A 22916-nucleotide genomic window follows, 5' to 3' on the forward strand; every position below is an offset into this window, starting at 1 on the left:
TGAGTGGCTAGTGGTTTCCACCTGCTTGAATTTTGGGGTTTGTGGTGATATCTTGTCACCCAAGTTTGTTGTAGATGTTGTCCGCATGTTTTTGGTTTTGCTATCCCAGATGCTCTATTTTTATGGAGGAAGTTGGAGAGATTCAAAAATGCCACTGCCATCTTTCCAGAACTCTTTTCTCTTAAATCTTTTTTTTTTTTCTTTTTTAAGTAGGCTCCATGCCCACTGTGTAGCCCATGAGGGGCTTGAACTCATGACCATAAGATCAAGACCTGAACTGAGAGCAAGAATCTGATGCTTAAATGACTGAGCCACCCAGGCACCCCTTAAATCTTTATATGCCAACCAGTGAAATCAAACTGACAATGGAAAAACCACCATCCATTAACTTTTCTAAAAGCAGGGATTCCAAGATGTAATAGTTATCTATCTAAAACCCATTCTGGTTTCATTCAGGGTGGCAGTGTGCCCAGCTAAAGAGCATTTCCCAGCCTCCCTTGCAGCTAGGGATGACCATGTGGTATAGTTCTGACCAATAAGATAGAAGGATAAGACATTAGATGGGATTTGGGAGAAAACACATTAAAAGCCAGGTCAATTCAACTGGTCAACCCCTTTTGCCCTTTCCCTTCTTCCTGCCTGTCAAAAGCGGAACTGAGCTGGAGAGAGCTGAGCTGCCAGGTGTCTGAGTCGTGAACGTGAAAAGTTACAGTCAAGTCTTTAATCAGTTACTGTGATGTTATAAGCAAGATACTAAATAGGAGAAAGCACTGGGCCCCCTAATGTTCCATTTTTCCCCTTGGCACAGTGCCAGGCAAGGGTCACGTGCGTTGGTGCAGATGTGGGCACAGTCTTACCACCAAAGGATCCCTAAACAAAAATCTCCTGCCATTTTATAGCTCAGGAGGCTAGGAGGGGGGAGGGGGGAGGGGCTACGGGTGAAAGAGTACTGAATACTGGGTCAGAGTGGAAAAGACATCTTCAAGGACCCCCAGTAGGTTGGTCTCAGCAAAGGCACCTGAGAGAGGCCATGGTTAGGCCCTCACCCCTTAGCTCCATTAGGAGGCCTCCAAAAGAAGGAAGCTGGACTAGAAATGTAGACTTGCCTAAGAACAAAGCTGGGGTGATGGTAAGGTGGGGCCAAAGCCCCTGACCACAAGCCCCGCCCCCCAGAGGGCAAAGTGCTCAGGCTGTGCACCTAGGCTGGTGTGTGTGGGCAGTGCTCCCAGGAGAAAAAATGAACAGAGTAGTCAGCTTTCCAGAAAGCTATATTTATTCAAGTTTTTAGTACTGACATTATGTCCTTCCAGATTATTTGATATTATAATGGCCTCTCTTTTTATAAGATGATGGTACTAATTTATGATGCTGGTTGTATCTAAAATCCTTACTTAAAAATTAAATCCTGACCACTGTATTAAAGAATCTCTAAACATTTTTGGGGGAAAACTTTACCAGTCACACCACACAAGTACTCAGTAGTAACTAAATTCCCCCTCAAACGTGGATATTTATATGTGCCTGGGAAAAACTCATTGCTTTCCTTCACTTTAACACTTACACCACTTCTGTGACCAGATATGTGGATCTTCCACACCAAGCAATTCTGACACTAACTGCCTGGAGGTAGAGCAGAACCCAGAGGGTAAGGGCACAGTCCCCCAAGACTGCCCCCTGCTTCAGACGCCAATTGCAAGTAGTGGGTCCCCAGGTTATCCATGATTTCTGTCCGACTTGGCTACAAATTAGAGGCTCCCAAGGCCCCCTCCCTGGGTTTGATAATTTGTTCCCAGAACCCAGCAAAACAGTTTACTCACTATTGCTGATTTATTGCAAAGGATGTTTTAAAGGATATAAATGAACAGCCAGGTAGAGAGATACATGCGGCAAGGTCTAGAAGGGTCCCAGGTGCAGGAGCTTCTGTCTCTCTTGGAGTTGGGGATGCACCACCCTCCTGGCAGGTGGATGTATTTACCAACCTGGAAGCTCTCTAAACCCTGTTCTTTTGGGATTTTTATGGAGGCTTCATCCTATAGGCCTGATTGATTATTACCTCCATTTCCAGTCCCTCACCTCTCTCCAAAGAATGGGGAGTGGGGCTAAAAGTTCCAAGCTTCTAATCATGGCTTGGTCTTCCTGGTGACCAGCCCCATCCAGAGGCCCCCAAGAGTCACCTCATTAGAAAAAAAAAAAAAAATGCTCCACTACCCAGGAAATTGGGAGCTATGTCAGACACTCTTATCACCCAGGAAATAGCAAGCCTCTTAGCAGCTCTGTAAGAAACTGTAGCAGAGGTTCATATATATATATATATATAATTTCATAGTATCCTTCTCTTCTTTATTGGAGAAAAATCCTGCCACTTTTGGTGCGACCTAGGAAGGGGAGGTTGCAGACTGTACCAGGCATTCACAGGACCCACATGTGTAAGAATCACTGCCTTGGGCAGCAGTAGTTAAGTATTAACGAAAGAGCACCAGGGTACCAGCTCAGAGGGTGTCTGAAAGGTATAGACACCAAGTTCTCTGAAGAGTCCTTGAAGACAAAAGAAACATTTAGCTGGAGAAGACTCAGGGGGCGCAGAACAGCTGTTTTCAACCATCTGAAGTCAACAAAGGGAAGAAAGATCAGACTAGATCTGAGAGGCACAGGGGTAGAGCTCAGACCAAGCAGCGAAAGCTGTAGAGGTGTGCACACAAGGACTTGTCCCAGGAGGAGACGGTGGCCTTGGAGAGGCTGAGGCTGGCAACCCCCCAGCAGTGATTTTGTGATTGTAGGATCCCCGGGATCAGGGACCTGGTCTGTTCTGTTCACTGCCCCAGCCCCACCACCTAGAATGCTGACCAGCACTTAGTAGGTGCACAACCTATATTTGTTAAGTAAATTAACGGAGGGGAGGATACTCTGCATTTGATGGGAGGTTTGCCAACTTGACCTTAAGCTCACGGTAAGCCTGAATTTGTGTGCCTCTTCCTTTTTCGGTGTGATCAGCCTTCTAAGTCCACATGTGTCTTGCTGTCTCAGAAATACACTGGAAATTCCCAGCCTGAAGAGGACAACAGAAACAGTAGGGGATCAGCAATCCTGACCTGGCAGAAGCTCAGCCTCCCAGATGGCACGCATTTTGAATAAAAAATATAACAAAGTATCTTTGAGGCATCACTGGTTTCTCCTTTTAATGCACTCTAGCCAGGAGTCAGGCCAAGTTGAAGAGGCACTCAAAGTGCCCTTAAAAAAATTTCTAAAATCTCTGTGTCAAAATAGTTTGTAAGTGAGCATGTTCTTTCAACCCTCTGTTCCCTACTTTCATGAGGAAAAATTCCGATGTCTATTTTAACCCCCACACCCCAACAGATACCGCATTAAATAAATCAAGATTCACAGCAGCTTCCAGCCTGCTAAAGATACAACATCAAGGAGGAACTCAAAGTCAAAGTCATGAAATGCAGACAGACATTCTATGAGGTATTTATTTTGCAACAATTAGGTTCGGTTGCCCAGTGTCAAGTCACCACAGACAAATGTTCAGGCTCCCAATGAATCCAAACCAAAGTTCATACAGTTTCACCAGTTTAGGATGGCAAGCATTTGGAGAGAAGAGGATCACCTCAGAGGAACATCTGTATACAATTCAGAAGAAAGTCATCAGACGTTAGGATGGATCCATTTCACGTATTAAGGGCATCATAGGACAACGAGAGGCAAATGGCAGGCACACCTACCACGTTCCCCTGTATTTTGTTCCAAATCGGTGTACAGTTGCAACAATAACTGACAGGTGAGAAAGAAGAGCTGAAAGACACATGGACTGAACAACATTTAATCATTGTTAAATTAGGTGATTAGACTTCAGCGCGGCACCTTTAGCTGCCAGAGGGTGGTGCCATTCTATCGGTTTTCCTGCTGGCTTGGTCATTCTGCTTTCCTGCAGTAGATGCCATGTCCAGAAGAACCACTCCAAAATACAGAAAAGAGAACTGAAAAACAAAAAGAGTAACTTTTAAGAAAAAGACTCGCCCCCCCCCCCCCGCCCATTCAGAAAGGATCTAAACTGTAGGACAGGGTATTTATGTTCAGAGGTAGAGCTTCAATACCAGACAGCCTTGAGCCCTGATTTACCAACTGCAGGAAGACTTATTATTGGAGGGGAGATGACATTTTAAAAAGTTTTCCTCTAATTCTTTGGAAACCCAGTGATTTTTCTCTGCCAGATCCCAAAGCTATCTTCACACATCCTTCTTTCTCTCTCTTCTTTGTGACAGCTATGTTAGGTGCTAGAGGGGGAATAAAGTAAATATGGAGGGACATAAAAAGATTTGAGAACTGGAGAGCTGTTTGTGGTTGTTGAAACATGAGGTTATGCAGGGGACAATGGCAGGATATGAGGTAGAACAAACAGATTAGGGATCGATCCTGGCAATCCAGGGAGTTTAGATTTTGTCTTTTAGACAATTGGAGGCCAAAAAAAGAAAGAAAAGAAAGTTCTTAAGTAGAGGAGTGACACAGTTTTATAATTGTTTGAAAACTGCTTTGGCTACGCATAGGATGGATTGGAAGAAGGAAAAGAAAAGAGAGAGAAACCCATCAAGTTATTATCACAGTCTGAATGTGAGATGATTGGATCCTGAACACCAGGAACATCAGGCATCTGTACTAATAAGACAGATCTGAGAAATATTTCAGGGCTAGAATAGACAAGTCGCACTGATAGATAAGATATGGAAGGTAAGAAGGAGGATTCTACACTGATGATGAGGTTTCTAGGGTGACTGGGTAGATTTCTTAATTAATCCAACAAATAGTGATTAAGGACTCATCCAACAGATGTGTTGGGCACTGGGTTCAGTGATGAATAAGGCGCCCATGGTCCCAACTTTCAAGAAAGTTACACAGTCCGGCAGTGGAAACTCCAGGGTAAACAATACATAACAGATTACTTATGTAATTACAAACGTGAGGTACGTGAGACAGTGTAATACAGAATCTAACCTAGTCTGAAGTCAGAGGCAGTGTGGATGGTAGTGCCATTCACGGAAGCAGGAAAATATAAGGAGGATCTGGTTGTGGGGGAGATGAGTTTAGTTTTGGACATAATGAATTTGAATCATCTGTTGGCACACCTAGTTGGGGATTTGTAATAGATGGGAATTTGGAAAAAGGTGCTAGAGATACAGTTATATCCAGGGCGGGGATTAAGAAATTTCGCAGAGAGGCCATTTCCTAATAAATGGCCTCCAACCTAAGAGAATGTGCCAGGCTTCCTACTACCATAGGGGCAGGATCACAACTAGGAAGGTGGGGCTAAGGCAGGGGTATCTGCCTCAATGTGCCAGCTCTAGAAAAGGGAAACGTTGCCAACAATGTATCTGTGAAAAGTGGCTAGAGAAGCATGAATGCTGTGATTTGCTGGACTGGAAGAACTTGAAGTCCTGCTTGGCCTTCTGGTAAACATTAGCTCGGGCTTCTGAAATGCTAAATAAAGGTAGGGACAAACGAGCCCACAGGGCAGGCACTAAAGATTTTATTTTCATAAACATGCTCTTTTTCTCTCATCTCTCTGTCTGTTCCAAATTAATGTCAAGACTAGAGGAGGGATTCAAGACAGAAAATTTCCCTTGCCCTGCTGCCAACTTTCAGTAGGTAGCCTGTAATTCCCAGGGGAATTCCTGGGGCTTATGCCACAGGGTGGCAAGTAAGATAATTGCCCTTTATGCCAGACTTGGTCCATAACGCCACCATCAGCCAGAGCTCCCTCGCCTCTTCCCCACCTACGACCCGATTCCTGGCCACTTCGGGCTCCCCACCTCGGGTGGCCCCACTGAGACCCAGGTCTGCCCTGCACCTCCTTTGTGGTGGCAACCCTGCACCCAAGCCTGATTGGGGGTGTTCCAACCCGAAGTTCCCCAAGTTAGGATTCTCTCTTTAATTTAGCAGGGCCTTCTAGTCTGATGCCTGAGATAGAAAATTGGGTGTAAAATCTGGGAGGGTAAGAACCTATCTCCATTGTTCACCCCAGTCACCCAGCCAATGGTAGCCAAGGATAGGCCCTCAATGAATGAACAAGTAAAAAGTGCTCAGGTCACCTGGCAAACTCACCGAGCATGTGTGCATGTGACATGTCTATCAACTGTCACTTGTTCAAAATCAAGCTTTCCCCAAAGCCTGCTGGATGCTGCGGGTATACTGGTCAATAAATCTCTACTCTCTAGGAATTCTCAGTCTATGTCACAGTGAATAAGAGATTTGCCCTAACAGAGGAACATACAGAGCTATAGGAGAGCATAGAGGAGTAAGTAATCTAAACTTCCCCAAAGACAGGCTATCTGAAGTGGGTCCTGAAGAATAAAGAGTGGGCTTCCAAGTAGACAAGCTAGGAAAGGGAATTCCAGAACTTAAAAACCTTAAAAAAAAAAAAAAAGCCTTAAAAGGTTTTAAATCAGTGTTTCCAGTAATTAATGGGAGTGCTGTTGCTGTTATTATTGGACTGTTGCGAGTGCCCGGATAAAACAATTAAGTACTAATGTGATAGTCCAATTCTATCACTGCTGGTATTGTTGAAAAGTGAGATCCTCAGCAAGTGGGAAAGGAGATACAGATATAAGATAAAAGCAATTTAGAAAAAACTCTGTGGTGCTAAATAAGAATTGAAAGTATGAGTATGAACTCACAATGTATCTCCTTTAAAAAATGAATCAAGATGGGGCGCCTGGGTGGCTCAGTCGGCTGAGCATCTGCTGAGTGTCTACCTTCGGCTTAGGTCATGGTCCCAGGGTCCTGGGATCAAGCCCCGCGTCGGGCTCCCTGCTCAGCGGGGAGCCTGCTTCTCCCTCTCTCCCTCTGCTGCTTCCCTACTCGTGCACTCTCTTGCTATCTCTCTCAAATCAATAAATAAAATCATAAAAAAAAACAATCAAGCACACAACACATTTCCTGACTCTGAACAGTGAAAAGGCCTGTAAACAACCAAGCCAATGGCAATAAGCACCACTAGCACCCAGATTGTGACCTGGTATTACTATCTCCCCACTGAACAGAACCAAGACTCCGAGAAATGACTCAGTCTGGGTCTGAGACAGGAAATGTTCAAAATGAGCCTGGAAAAGCCTGGAAAATTTTGTTGTAACAGATAACAAGACAGTATCAGAGACTCTTAGGGCCGTGCCAACAGGACTCAGGCCAATTTGAAGAGGTTCCCATTAGCCAAAGGGACAACTTGAGTATTGGTAAGCATAATACTTGGGATGGACTGAAACTAACTGGCCATTGCTGTCGAATGCTAATAAACCAACTACTATTTTGAAAATAGGTGAGGGGCGCCTGGGTGGCTCAGTTGGTTGGGCGACTGCCTTCAGCTCGGGTCATGATCCTGGAGTCCCGGGATCGAGTCCCGCGTCGGGCTCCCTGCTCGGCGGGGAGTCTGCTTCTCCCTCTGATCCTCCCCCTCTCATGCTCTCTCTCTCTCTCTCATTCTCTCTCTCAAATGAATAAATAAAATCTTTAAAAAAAAATAAATAAATAAATAAAAAGAAAATAGGTGAAAAAAAAAAAGGAAAAGAATCATTTATGCTGCTTTTCTACAGAAACTATGTCACTGGAGAGCCAAATAGTAGATAAAGGGAAGTTTTTATGAAAGAAGTATTCTAATTAATAAACAAAGAAGCAAAGATAGAATTGAAATACCACCATTTTGAAAACCCTAATGATTTAACAGATGTAGGCATTGCTTAATTACTTTTAATATCAAAAAGTAAGAGATAATTACACAGCATGAGTTTATGGCTGAAAGCATTTAACACCACATATCAAGTAGTCTTGCCAAAACCAACCAACCAACCAATGCTGAATCTGATCAAACCTTTAGATACAACCACCAGTTTACAGAAAACAAAGGCAGAGCAACATGATAAACAACACCATAGAAATACAATCGGCAAAATCTAGACAGCGAGAAGCTATAGGATAAACAATTCTTAAGCAAATACATGGTAAAGGGAAGGGGGGGAATGGAGTGGGAATCTATCATTTAAAACACATTTAAGAGATACAGCAACAAACTCCAAGATGAAATTCAAACACTGAAGTATATATGATGCCTCAGAGAGATGGTGGAGACATTCCAGACCACAGCGATAAAGTGGATACCACAATAAAGTGAATCAAATGAACTTCTTGGTTTGCCAGGGCATATAAAAGTTATGTTCACACTATACTGTAGTCTACTAAGTGTGCAATAGCATTATGTCTAAAAAATGTACATACTTTTAAAAAAAATATTTTATTTGTCAGAGAGAGAGTGTGAGAGAGCATGAATGGGGGGGAGGGGCAGAAGGAGAAGCAGGCTCCCCACTGAGCAGGGAGCCTGATGTGGGGACTCGATCCCAGTACCCTGGGATCATGACCTGAGACGAAGGCATATGCTTAACCAACTGAGCCACCCAGGCATCCCAAAATGTACATATTTTAATTAAAAAATCGTTATTGCTAAAAAATGTTAAGCATCATCTGAGCTTCCAGTGAGTCATAATCTTTTTACTGGGGGAGGTTGCTGCCTCGATGTCGATGGCTGCCGATGGATCAGGGTGGTGGGTGCTGAAGGCTGGAGAGGCTGCAGCAATTTCTGATAAGGCTGCAATGAGGTTTGCCACATGGATTGATTATTTTCACATACAATTGCTCTGTAGGACGCTGTGCTGTTTGATAGCATTTTACCTACAGCAGAACTTCTTTCAAAATTGGAGTCCTCTCAGACCCTGCTGCTGCTTTATCACTAAGTTTCTGTGATATTGCAAATCCTTTGTTGTCTTTCCACCACCTTCATGGCATCTTCACCAGGAGTAGATTCCATCTCAAGAAACCACCTTCTTTGTTCATCCGTAAGAAGCAACTCCGCACCCACTCAAGTTTTATCCTGAGATGGCAGCCACGCAGTCCCCCCTGCAGGCTCCACTTCTAGATCTTTTGCTCCTTCCACCCCATCTGCAGTCACTTCCTCCCCTGAGGTCTGGAACCCCTTCTAAGTTGCCCATGAGGGTTGGAATCAGCTTCTTCCAAACTCCTGCTCATGTTGCTATCTTGACCTCTTCCCATGAATCACGAATGTTCTTCTAAAATGGCGAATCCTTTCCAGAAGGTTTTCAATTTACTTTGCCCAGAGCCACCAGAAGAATCACTATCTATGGCGTTTGCAGCCTTAGGAAATGTGTTTACTAGTCAGATTTGAAAGTTGAAATGACTCCTTGATCCCTGGGCTATAGAACGGATGCTGTGTTAGCAGGCATGAAAACATTTATCTCGTTCATCTCCATCAGAGCTCTTGGGTGACCAGATGTATTGTCAATGAGCAGTAACATTTTGAAAGGAATCTTTTTTTCTGAGCAGGTCTCAACAGGGGTCTTAAAATATTCAGTAAATTATGTTGTAAACAGATGTGTTATCATCCAGGCTTTCTTGTTCCATTTACAGAGGACAGAAAGTATAGATTTAGCGTAATTCTTGAGAGTCCTGGGGTTTTATGAATGGTAAATGAGCACTGGCTTCAACTTAAAGTCACGAGCTGCATTAGGCCCTCACAAGAGAGTCAGCCTGTCCTTTGAGGCTTTGAAGCCCAGGCACTGACTTCTCCTCTCTAGCTATGGAAGTCTCACATGGCAACTTCTTCCAATAGAAGGCTGTTCCGTCTACACTGAAAATCTGTTGTTTAGTGTAGCCACCGTCATGAGCGATCTGAGCCAGAGCTTCCGGATCACCTGCTGCAGCGTCTACACCCAGGTGGCTGCTTCACCTTGGTACTTCCACGTTATGGAGGCAGCTTCTTTCCCTAAACCTCATGAACCCACCTCTGCTGCTTCCAACTTCCTTCTGCAGCCTCCTCACCTCTCTCAGCCTTCACAGAGTAGACGAGAGCGAGGACCTTGCTCTGGGTCAGGCTTTGGCTGAAGAGGATGTGGTGGCTGGTTTGCTCTTCTATCCAGACCACTCACACTTTCTCCACCTCAGCAGTAAGGCTGGCTGACTTTCTTATCATTCGTGTGTTCACTGGAGTAGCACTTTCAATTTCCTCCAAGAACTCCTCCTTTGCTTTCACAACTTGGTTGTTTGGTGCAAGAGGCCTAGCTTTCAGTCCGTCTTGGCTTTTGACATGCCTTCCTCACTAAGCTTAGTCATTTCTAGCTTTTGGTTTAAAGTGACAGATGCATGACTCTTTTTATTTGAACACTCAGAGGTCATTGTTGGGCTACTAATTGGCCTAATTTCAATATTATGATGTTTTTAATAGGGAAGCCCAAGGAGAGGGAGAGAGATAGGGGAATGGTCAGTCAGTGGAGCGATAAGAACACATATAACATTTATTGATTAAGTTTACCATCTCATATGGGTGCAAATTGCAGTGCCCCAAAATAATTACAATAGTAACACCAAAGATCAGTGATCACAGATCACCATAACAAACATAATAACAATGAAAAAGTTTAAAATATTGCAAGAATTACCAAAATGTGACACAGAGACACAAAGTGAGCAAGTGCTTTTGAGAAAATGGTGCTGATAGACTTGGCTCAACAAAGGGCTACCACAGACCTTCAATTTGTAAAAAACACAGTATCTGTGAAGCGCAGTAAGCAAAGCTCAATAAAACGAGGTATGCCTGTATTAAGGAGATATATTGTTTTTTAGATGTGACTATGGTATTACGGTTATGTTTTTAAAAGTGTCTTTTATAGATCCAGAATTTAAATATTTATGGATCAAATAACAGGATGTCTTAGATGTGCTTCAAAATAATACGGGGGAATAGATGGGGGTATGGGTGAAATAAAGTTGGCCATGAGTTGACAACTGTGCAAAGTAAGCAATGGGTACATGGAGACTCTTTATACTATTCACTCTACTTTTGCCTATGTGTAAAAACTTTGCACTAAATAAGTTTAAGCAAGAATAAAAAGTTACTGTGTTGGGTGCCTGGGTGGCTTAGTCGGTTAAGCATCTGCCTTCAGCTCAGGTCATGATCCCAGGGTCCTGGGATCGAGTCCTGCATCGGGCTCTGTGCTCAGTGGGGAGTCTGCTTCTCCCTCTGCCCCTCCTGCTCCCCCTGCTTGTGCTTTCTCTCTCTCAAATAAATAAATAAAATCTTTAAAAAAAAAAAAGTTACTGAGCTGACCCACTCTCCAACCCAGGTTCTCCCAATTGACTTCAAAGACAGAGAACCAAGAAGAAAATTGACAGAACTAAAACTGGATGCTCTGGGCAGGGACATCTCAGACATGGTGTGGACAAGAAGGAGGAGCTGGTGGAAAAGAGCATTAGCCATGGTGAAAAGTCATAGTCTGGATGCTTTGTTAAAGAGGATTACAGCATTGAGTTAAAACTGATTTCAGAATAAAAGAACTGATGTGTATAAACATAGTAAAAAGGGTTTGTAGCTTTGGCTTATAAAGTGAACACTCTTAACATGAGTGAGTGAAAGGATAATTGCACATAAACCCTGTGTACCAAATCAGGAGGGTTTTTTAATTACAAAGGAATCTCCTAAAGCCCTTTGCTCATCTCTTATTAAAGCCCTATCACACTGCAATATAATTACCTGCTGGGCATCCTCCTCCAGACAGACCCACTTGTCACCGCCCCTGGGAGGGCAGCCCCAATATGAATGCCGTCTTTCAGATACTCCATCCCACAAGCCGAAGTAAGACTCCCAAGATACAGTTTCCAGGCTTCCCCAGGGTCTTGGCTCAGAGAAGAAATGGCATTGGCCCTCAGGTGGTAAGTTAATTTTAAAAAAGGAAGGAAAGGACGGAAGAAGCAAGCCAGATATTCTCTATAATATCTTAATGATTTATATAGGGGTAGTCCCTGAAAACAAGTCATTGGAGGCTCCTCTATGATCCTGAGTTTCCAGGGAGAGAAGGGGTGAATGTTCTCCCAGTAATCCATGGCAGGCTAAGCCCTCCAATGTGCAGATTTACATGAGGAAGGTTATCTGTGAGATTAGAAGCCATTCTTTTTCAGTGAAAGCTGGGAGTCTAGAGATTACAGTAGAAGGCACAGGCAGCTCATAAATCCGCAGAGCCTGGGGCTCTGGACAGCCCTCTCATTGGCAAAGCGATTGATGCTTCTGCCAGGGAAGCTCCAAAGAAACTCTTCATCACTATCTCATTTGGAGACTTGACACCCAAATGGACACACTGATGCCCAAGTTTATAGATCTAAGCAAAGCCCAAAGGTGTCAAATCTATATAAATCAGGGTGGGAGGTCTGCAAAGGCCCTGAGGACCAGGCTTTTCTCAAACACCAGCTTCTGACTCTCTGAAGGTTTGGAGCACCTGGGACATTGGCCTGGAGCTTTCATAACAAAATGTAAGGAAAGAACTCGAGTCCTAACACAGGAGCAGGCTGAAAGAGCCCCTCACCAGGTCGATGTCAGGTATTCTCAGCCCAGAGAGACCCAAGCAACTGTTGCCATTGTGGGCTCTACCTCTGTCCTCCAGCTGGGCTCAGATTTTCTTGTTCTCAGGGATGTGAGCCCACATCACATCACTGTGTCCCAAATGAACAACCTATGACTTCTACCTTCCCAAATGCCATGGGAAGCGGACTACTCTCTTCAGAAAAACAGGTAATTGATTGCTTCTGCTCAACCTTCAGGGCCCAGCTCAAACAAGACCCCTTCTATGAAGCCTTCCCTCAAGCCAAATGAGTCACTGCTTCTGTGCTCCCACCATGCTCATCAATTCACAATTTGGGTAGGGCACTTCTCTAAAAACACAGGCTGTTTATTCTGTTTAGCTGTTTTACCCATGGACCAAGGCTCCCTGAGGCAGACTGTATTTGATTTTCTAGGTCCCCAATGCCTGACCCATGGGGGCCACAGAACAGCCTCAAGTAAACACTGAGTGAGAGTAAATAAGGGCTCTGTGAGCCAAGACACCTCTGATAAAAGCCCACAGCACCCTCTTGCCTTAATCTTACAAAGGGTCACCTCCAGCTATCCAACATTAACTGAGCACTCGCTCTGTCTGTGCCAGGCAGGCATTAGGCCAAGCACTGGGGAGTTCAAGTCCAATCAGACTCAATCCCTTTCCCATGGACCTCAATCTCAGGAAGAGACCCACCTTGCCCCAGGGCCTTCTCTACTAACAGTCAGTGAAATCCATCTGCAAGAGGAGCTTCACAAGTGTGTAGACAATCAAACCATAAGGGAAACAAGCTACCACAAGCTCATTCTAAGGCACTGGGTTGTAAAAACAACCCACTGAGGTAATGGAAGAAAAATTTTAGAACTTCTATTAATATTTATTTTTCATCAAAAATTAAAAAATTAAATTTTAATAGTTACTATATGGACTTACAATAGAATATGTAAACAAACATACACATATTACTAGGGTATGTGCTTGTGGCAGACAGACTGCAAAATGGCCTCCACACAATGTATATGTCTATCAAATCATCACAATGTATACTTTAAGTATCTTACAATTTTCTTTGTTAAGGAAACCTTAATCAAGCTGAAAAATAAAATAAAATAAAAATGCCCTCCAATGATCCCTGCCTCCACGTATTCATGCCTTTGAGTAATGCCCTCCCCCTGAGTGTGGGTAAGACTTACAACTTGCGTCTAGTCAAAAGAATACGGGAGAGCTGATAGGTATCATTTCCACGGTTACTTTACGTCACTTATATTCTGTCTTCCTAATAGACTGTCTGTTATCTCCATTTACGGCTTTGATGAAGTCAGCATCCTATGTGGCAAGGAACTGGGGACAGCCTCCAGCTGACAATTAGCAAGGAGCACCCTCAGTCTAACAGACCACAAGGAAGTGAATCCTGCCAACACCTGGTGAGCTTGGAGGAAGATCCTTCCAGTCCAGCTTTCAGATGAGACCCCAGCTCTGGCCAACACTTTGAGTGCAGCCTTGTAAGAGAACCTGAAGGAGAGAACCCAGCTAAGCTATGCCCAGACTCCGGATCCACGGAAACTGAACTAATAAATGGGTATTGTTTAAGGTGTTAGGTCTGAGGTAATATTGTTAGGCAGCAAAAGATAGTTAATACAGCCCTCAAATTCCTGAGAGATTACACAATCAAATAAGTATGGATTCTCTGAACTGAAGCATCTATAGAACAGCAAAGGAGGGCTCCAAAAAAGAGGCCAAAGGCCAGCAGTGGGAGCCTGCAAATTTTAGCAGTAAAAAGAACATCAGCCTTAAAAGTGGTAAAGTGGAAAAACCTCAAGAAACAGCTCCAGAATACCTGGGTTTGAGTCCCAGCTCTGCCTCTTAAGAGGTAGGTGATCTTAGTCAATTCAAACTTCCTAAGTCCAGCTTCCTTACTATACAATGGGGTCAACAAGGCTGCTAACAGTGGACAAAGAGAGAGTGATCTAGATAGTATTTTGTAGAACAGAATGTGATATACACATGTTAATTTGTCACAAAACTCTGGGATGGCCTTGGACAAGGCACTGTTCTCCCTTGGCCTCAGCTTCCTTATGGTAAAAGGGGAAGGGAAGCCCATCCTGTCTCCAAGGGCTCTGACCTTTGATTCTAACATCATCACATCCCCACGTGAAAGGAGGAAGAGGAGAAGGTGGGCTGGGGCATTTACAATAGTTCCCTAGGCATTCCATTGGCCAGAGCAACTGTCTTACCAACAAGACCACCAGAGGTGTCTTTGACCAACCACATCTTGTCAACCTGCAAGGCCTGCAACCCAAATTCCTCAACTAAGAGGGAAAATCTATTTGGTTTTACAAAAAGGAAATAAAGGGTCAAGGTAAAGTCAGTGAGAACCACCAAATTTCAACAAAAATACAGACCCACTCTCAGAGGAGCAGTAGCTTGATTCTGTCACTGAGCACCTTAACTATGAGCCAGGAGCTTTTATAGACATGATCTCTAATCTTCACTACAGTCTTATTGTACGGGTTGTATCATTCTTCTTTCATAGTTATGTTGGCTGAGGCTCAGAGACAGTAAGTTCCTTGCCCCAGGAACACTGCTAGTACATGGTGGCACCAGGATTTCATTTTAGCTCCATTTGACTCTAAAGGCCCTGGTCTTTGCACCACACCCTGTTGCTCTGGGAGAGAAGGTCACCCTGTGATTACAAAACAGACTGAAGGTTCTCAGCCCACAGGGAGATCATGTGCAGAGATCATGGCTTCATTCATTCACTCCACCAACATTTACTGAGCACCCCCTATATACCAGGTCTTGTGGTGAGCAATGAAGATGCAGGGTAATACCCATTTCCTGTTCTCATGTTGCTGAGTCAAACTGGAGAGGCATACCAGTCCATGGAGGACAAATGAATCAATGAATGAACAAATGAATATGCAGATGGACACACAAACAGTGAAGAATTAGTGTTTCCAGCACCATTAACAGTGATATATATTACAAGATATAATGGGATCACGAGGTAAATGATGACTGTTGGAAGAGAGGGACCATTTCAGACATCTGGAACAGCAAGTGCAAAGGCATACGTGTTCTGGCAATGGCAAGAAGTTCAGCATGGCGGCAGCCTTGGTACACTGAGGATCTGGAACAGGGAGGCAAGGAATGAGCCATGGAGGAATTGGCTCTTCTTCCTGTACACTAACCTACTGAGCTAACCACCGAAGTAGAATCATCTGAGAGGCCAGAGAGCAAACCAGGCATGAGAATTTGTAGGCTTTGGAGAACCCTATGAGTAATTCAAGAGAAGTCACACTCAGGGTCTGAGGCCAGGTTGAGAAGTCACAGGGAAACTAGAAAAACCACCAGGACTATAACCAAATAGAATAAACCCACACTGTGCTCCCGGGAAGGGGACAGAGAGCAGAGGAGAGGGGATGTGGAGCCAAAAGGCAGGAAGGAGTTCCTCTAATGAAGAAGCTAAGAGCTCACCTCTCCCAAATCTATCAAGCCAGGACCATGTGGATTTCACAGCTGAGGCCTTGGGCTGGAGGGCCGTATAGATACAGACATGCTTGTGCACAAATGCCTTAGTGAATCACACAGGAAGACAAAAGGGTCTGGCCCTCTTGGTTCTTGATGCTAGCAGTTTGAGAAGTGATGCACTTGCCCATTTTTTACTGCACCAAACCACAAAAAACGTCATAAAAATATAATCTCTTACTTTCCTCTTTAGCTACTTGGCTGTTCCAACTGTTTGGTTTGGAGCAACTGTAGTTGTTGGGAGGTGGTCCATCTCTGGCGCATCAAAAAAGTATGCCTGCAGGAAGAGGAAACCCATGAGGGGAGTTAAAACACAATGGTCTGCTCAAGTGTTCTAGACTCCAAGTTGATACGGTTTCTGGGCTCCCCGGGTCCCCTACGTTTCCCTCTGCCATGCTTGTCAACCCACTGAACTACAACCGACTCTGTTTCTGTCCATCTCACTTACTCTACTATGAGTAACTTTTTAAAATGTAGCCACCGTTTACTGGCCACCTCCTCCATAGGACTTAATCTGCATAAGAACCCTGTAAGGCTGCTATTATCCTCATTTGACAAATGAGAAACGGAGGCTCAGAGAGGCTGTCATTCCATCTGGTGCACATGGCTAGCGAATGGGAGAGTTGGGTCTTTCTGACTCCAAGGCTCAGGCTCTTCATTGCCACATCATCCAGTCTCTCCTCCAGGGCAAAGACTGTGTCCTTCCTGTTCCTGTGCCACCAGCCTCTCACTCAGGGTCTGGCCCACGATGTAAACAATCCATATAAAGAAACTGAGCTACAACAGATTGCTGCTAAACTAGTTGGCTCTTGGTAAGGACCTTTACAAGAAAGTGCCAGGCAGGCCTGACCTCATAATTCTCCAGCTTGGAAAAGAAAGGTCTGATAAGTGATTCCAGTCACCATCTACAATTTCACTGTCAAAAATCAGGAGGAGGTAGGGGCGCCTGGGTGGCTCAGTCGATTAAGCGTCTGCCTTCGGCTCAGGTCATGATCCCAAGGTCCTGGGATCGAGCCCCATGTTGGGCTTCCTGCTCAGCGGGAGCCTGCTTCTCCCTCTCCTCCCCGCTTGTGCTCTCTCTCACTATCTCTGTCACTATCTGTCTCTCTGTCAAATAAATAAATAAAATCTTAAAAAGAAAAAAAAATCAGGAAGAGGTAGAAGAGGGAGAAAAAATAAAGAGGATCTTCCGACCTGTCTCAAAGTCTGAGAATCTGACTTTAGCCCAGGAAAATACCTGGGTTGTTCAAAGTAAGGGGAATACCTTAATAAGTCAGGGGTCACTGCACACTTGTGACTCTCCCTTGGAGTCATGGCATGAGGAAGGTAAAAGGACAAAAAGCCAAATCAAGAACCATTTCACCAGCTCTACTCTCTATCAGCCAGAAGGGGGCACCAAGACGACACACTGGAGCTTTCCCCAACACTCCTATTCTGTGTGAACTCTTCAACAATCCATTTCCAAGTTTCTAGCTGCGGAGCCCCCTTAGCTTGTCACATTCCCAGAGCAATCTTATTAACTCTAAAAGCCTTCTTCCCAGGGCCCATTCTGGCACCTGCTTTCTGAGGTGGGGAAAGAATCGTTCCTAACTTAAGGGGGTGGGGGACAGGGGCCATGCTGCTAGCGTTGGGCCCCTCCAGCTATCTCGATGCTGTGTGCACAGAGCCACAAAGCGCCCCCCATGGTGCAGGAGCCGTGCCTTTCTTCCAGGCTCCTGGAGGAGGCCCTCATCAGATGGAATGAGCCAAGAGGCCAGGGTCTAAACTTGTCTTTGCTAGTAACTCACACTGTAACTTTGGACAAGTCACTCCACCCCTCTGAGCCTGTTTTCTAATGTGTAAAACAAAGGGATTAGAAAAAATTGCCTCTAAGGGCAACTATAATTCTATGACTCGTTAGTTCATTAATGCCACAAATACTTAGTAACAACCACAGTTACCATTTGGGGAGTGCCTACTGTGCACCAGGCACATACTAGATCATTAATAATAGGCAATGTTATCCCCATTTTATTTTATTTTTAAAGATTTTTTTTTTATTTATTTATTTGAGAGAGAGAATGAGAGAGAGAGCATGAGAGGAGGGAGGTTCAGAGAGAGAAGCAGATTCCCTGCCGAGCAGGGAGCCCGATGCGGGACTCGATCCTGGGACTCCAGGATCATGACCTGAGCCGAAGGCAGTCGCTTAACCAACTGAGCCACCCAGGCACCCAATGTTATCCCCATTTTAAAGATGAGCAAGTGGAGGCTCAAAGAGATGGAGATTTTCCCAAGGCTACACAACCCCGTGTCTGAGCTAGGGTTTCAATCCAGCTGTGTCCGGCTCCAAAGTCTATGTTCTTCTCTTCTGTGGAGCGGCCTGCTATTTGGCACCTAGCCTACGCCCTGTCTAGATATAGGCACCATGGAGGCGTCAGGATGAACCATCAGGTTTTCTAGAAGTCAGGCCAGGAGTGTCACCTGGCAGAGAGCGAGGGCACGGGATGGTCGACTATCAGCAGTAACCCCCGCAAACACAGGCTTGTACATCTACCCACCAGCCAAGGACGCACCCTTCCGGGCTTCCTTAGTCATCCCCGCCAGGAGTGTCCCGCTACCAACAGCCCACAGCCGTGAGCACCGAGGGGCCCTCGGCAGGTAGAGTGCTGGCATACGCTTCAGAACACTGAGGCAAAAATGGCAATCTGTGCTCCCAGGGCAGAGTGGGAAGCCACGCTGTCTGGGTCAGCCAGTGCCCCTCCGCTGCCAAGTCTTCTCCCTGCCCTTCCAATAAAAATAATGTCTTGCATGTGTTCGGCTTGTGTTGTTCACGTTGCACATTCAATCCTTGCAAAAGTAAAGATGCTCCTGCAGCTCCTTTTTCTAAGTGAGGAGGTGGGGTCCAGAGAGGGGAAATATCCAAAGCAGGGGTGAGGGAGCTGGGACCAGACCCCGTCTCCTCATCTCTGCTTCAGCCTTTTGCACTGCGCATCTCCAGAAGATGACAGAGGAGGCCAGCTCTGGTGTGGAGAACAAAACCCCAGGCAGAGGGCCCCTGGCCAAACACCTGATCATGGAATAGTTCCCTTCTTCTAGAAGGAGAAAACTGTGCCTCCCCTCCAAGAAAGGGGTCCTACACCTGCAATTCCCTCCCTGCTCCATCATCCAATGCGCCTGGCTCCCTGGAGTCCCCTGGAAGTGGACCAGGCAAGGCCTTCTCTCCTGCCTCCTTGTCTCCTCCAACTTCCCAACCAGGTGTATGATGGGAAAGATGTTCTGGAGAGAGGCGGGAAGATGCCAGCGAGAGGCACACATGAAAGGGCCCTGGCAGCTTCAGATGACACAGGGCTCTTCTAGTAACTTCTTTACATCTGAAGAACCCTTCACAGTATATGAAGGGCTCTCACAGCCATCTCACTGAGCCTCACAAAAGCCCACAAAATTTGAATCTCCGTGACAGAGGAGAAAGCCAAGTTTCTGAGAGAGGGCGCTCGCCTAGGCTCGCAGTGCTAAGCCCAGTGCAGTACTCTTTCTGCTTCCCTCTAATTGCTCTCTTCCAGCAAGTTCCTGAGCAGCAAGATGGGCAGGTAAGTCCCAATGTCAGTGTCATTTATCCCAAAAGGGAGGAACAGGCATAGGAGGTAAAAGAGCCTGCCATGCGCACCAAATGAAATAGGTTCTTAATAATACTCTTACCACCACCACCCCCTCCTCCTCCTCCCTGCTCCAAAGTCTGATTACCATGCTCCTCTCGATCCTTTACACAACTGAACAAGGCAGCACTTCTTCCTGCTTCCTTTTCTCCATCAATGCCTCAACTAAGTATATAGGGAAGAAAATTCAAGGGAAGACATGGGGACACACCAGTGAGAGGGCTATAGTGAGACAGGATGTTCTTCCTCAGCAGACAGAAGGGTCAAGGAGGGTCGCAGCAGCATTACAAGGGATCAGCCCAGGGGCTCCAAGTGCCAGAAATTAATGGTGTCACTCTGCCATGAGTCAAACCAACAGTCCTCTAGAGGTCTCAAGAATTTAAAGCTCAGACACGTGGAAAGTATATGTAAACCAGCTCTGTGTCTTAGAACCTGGCACTTTTTATGAGACTCGTTCAGTGATCAAGTATTGGGATCTTATGCATGACCCAGGCTGTGTAGACAAAAATATTATAGATCAAATGGTGCCAAAGAAATACTTACTCCCACAACTGTAAAACCTGACCAAGAGTCTGGACACGGGTGAGATGGATGGATATCTTCCCGTGGGTACGTCCTTTCCTTCATCAGTGACCTTAACATTCCTCAACTTGGAGTTCTTTAAAAACCTGTGTCAGGCCTTGTTAAGGCCATGGACCGAAATTTTTGTGTACAATGTGCACAGATAGAAAATCATATCTCCTTAGGATCAAGGGAAAGGGACCTAATTTATGGGTATTTGTGGGACAAGTTCTACATTAAATATTTTATATGTACTATTTTTTTATTCTCAGAACAACCCTATGTGGCAGGAAATACTATGCCCATGTTACAGATTAAGACGTTCAGATTCAGAGAAGTTAGGTACCATGGCCAAGCTCATACAGCCAGTGAGTAAAAGAGCCGGTGTCCGATCTGGGCCTTTCTGACTCAAAAGGACATGCTCTCCCTAAAAAGACACCCAAATACATGAACTCAAAAACTCTTTTAAACGTTACTCACCTTAAAAATATCTCCCCTTTCCTAATTTGACTTCATCCTCATGCTTTCCACCTATGAAACTATAAATTTCAAAACTCTTTCTAGGTATGCGCAGAAAACCAGCAAAGACATCCAAAGGCAGAACTCCCCCACCAAGCCCCGCACCCCAACCTATTATAGACACTCATCCAGCTCCACTTCCTCTGGCCACACTCTGAATCATAACCAAATTTCAGAAATTTGGTAAAGCCAGAGATTACCATCAAATTCTCATAAATTTACCATTTCTCATTTAGGACAGTTCTATTTAAAACAATATTCATTTTATGCAGCCAGTTTTAAAGGAATTATTGTGAATAACAGCTTGGGGTCTTTCAGCATTTGTATGTAAAGCACGCAGGAAGGGGCGCCTGGGTGGCTCAGTTGGTTAAGTGTCTGCCTTCGGCTCAGGTCATGGTCCCGGGGTCCCGGGGTCCCAGGATTGAGCCCCGCATCAGGCTCCCTGCTCAGCGGGGAGCCTGCTTCTCCCTCTCCCACTCCCCCTGCTTGTGTTCCCTCTCTCGCTGTGTCTCTCTCTGCCAAGTAAATAAATAAAATCTTTAAAAAATATAAATAAATAAATAAATAAAAATAAAGCACACAGGAAGATCACAGGAATGAGACCATACCAAGCAGCCCACAGAAAGCAGCGTGTGAAGCAACACAATCATGCCGATTGTGGCCAACGCAATGCGCCTGTTATCCTCACGAACAGCTGGCCAAAATGTCATTGCCAAGACAGAGCCTGAGATCCCCAGCGCAATCATGACTAGAATCCAACGGACAGCCTTCTGGGGGATAATCCACAGTACCTGAGAGAAAAGGAGGGAGAGGAGGGCTTTATTGGAGGCATCTGGTCACTCCAGGCACCTGTGCTTTACAAAGTCCCCTGAGCCCATCGGCAGCTGGGCACCCCCTGCCACCGTGGCGTCTCAGTCTCAGCCGGAGAAACACCCCAGCATGCAGACTGAGGTGAATGCTTTCAGAACGAAGGGCTGGAGGTCCAGCAAAGGCACTTGGCTCCCTATCCCCCTTCCTGCTGAACTTCTAAATTCAAAGGGTATTTTTCAGGTGCCCATCAGTGTTGGGCTAGAAATGATGACGCCGGCTGAATTTCTGAGAAGCCCAGGGCGTCACTCAGAATAAGTGTGGTACTTACTGCTGTGGGGATATAAATGAAGAGCGAATATCCATAGACACACACGATCTCCAAAAACGAATAGGAAACGATGTTCATAACTTTGCTGTTTCTCCACATGAGGAAACCCCAGAGTGCGAGAGGAACCAGCCAGGCATAGGCATAGATGATGGTGGCCGCTATGGACACTGAGGATGATAAGACAAAGGTGGTAGTCCGAATTACCATCAGCGCACTTCTCATACCTTCCTGGACTTATTTCCTGGCACGTCCACCTGCTTCACTGGATCATGGGATCGTGTCTTACTACGCCTGGCACAGTACCTGCCCCAGAGTAGGCACCCAATCACGGTCCTGAATTGACGAATCTTCAGCACTGTCTTTGTGGTGATGACCAGTGGTCTCTCCTATGGCTTTTATAATTTGTTTAGTAACTAACAACTCATAGTATTAAACAACTGCATTATGCAACCGAAAGACTTCAGAGGGCCTCACTACAGGTGTTTAAACATACCAAGCATTTCGATCAAGCGAAAGCCAACTCTCCCCCTAGAAGAACACACCCTCTTTCCTCGGCTAACAAGAGCTGAGGCTGATTTCTTGAGCAAATTTTTATTAAAAATGCCCTGGGTACAGATTAACTGGCTGTGCATGCTATTTAGAGGGCCTTCTATCCCTGAAGTAGGGAGTTTCAGTTCATCGATGAATTGGTTGAAATGTTCCTCACATTCGCTTTCTTCACTAAGTAATTCTGCGCCTGTGCTGGAAATGCTGCGTAACGGCTCCTCAGAACAGCAACGTTCAGCATTTTACTGTCCCTTCCTCCTCTTCCAGGAGCACCAGGCTCCAGAGGCTTCGTTTGCCCTCTTCTGGAGTGGACAACCAGTAAGTGTGGCTAAGCCCGTGGCACCAGCCTTTCCCACAGCAAAATCAGTGGGTGATGCACTTAACGCTCTTGGCATGCACAACAGCACCCCAGGCAATGTAGTCAGACCCCACATGTGGACTCCATGGACTCTAATCCTAACTCTGCCACTTGTAGCTAAGTAACCCTGAGTAGTGAATTACTTAACTTCCCTGCCTTAGTTTCCTCATCTGTAAAATGGGAATAAACATAGTATACTACCTTATAAGATTACTAGAATT

At 45.3% G+C, this 22916-nt stretch overlaps 1 protein-coding gene across 10 annotated transcripts in view; it reads right to left on the reverse strand.

Moving 5' to 3' along the window:
* Positions 1-3452: 3452 nt before the first annotated feature.
* Positions 3453-22916, reverse strand: part of YIPF1 (Yip1 domain family member 1) — a 37124-nt gene continuing 17660 nt past the window's right edge. For 6 of the 10 annotated variants that reach the window (XM_081818435.1, XM_081818443.1, XM_081818440.1 and 3 more), the window contains 3 exons: positions 21792-21958; positions 21262-21444; positions 3453-3977 (listed from right to left, as the gene is read on the reverse strand). In XM_081818435.1, coding sequence (XP_081674561.1) covers positions 3864-3977; positions 21262-21444; positions 21792-21958 — 464 coding nt within the window. In that variant the 3' untranslated portion in view covers positions 3453-3863. Of the gene's footprint in view, positions 3978-8472; positions 15544-16122; positions 16219-21261; positions 21445-21791; positions 21959-22916 lie in introns of those variants that run through there. The other 4 variants (XM_081818437.1, XM_031032791.2, XM_081818438.1 and 1 more) reach the window with 3 other exon arrangements.

This window comes from Leptonychotes weddellii, chromosome 4 (genome assembly GCF_054177405.1).
Source record: "Leptonychotes weddellii isolate Sample4059 chromosome 4, ASM5417740v2, whole genome shotgun sequence".
Classification (NCBI taxonomy): Eukaryota; Metazoa; Chordata; class Mammalia; order Carnivora; family Phocidae; genus Leptonychotes; species Leptonychotes weddellii.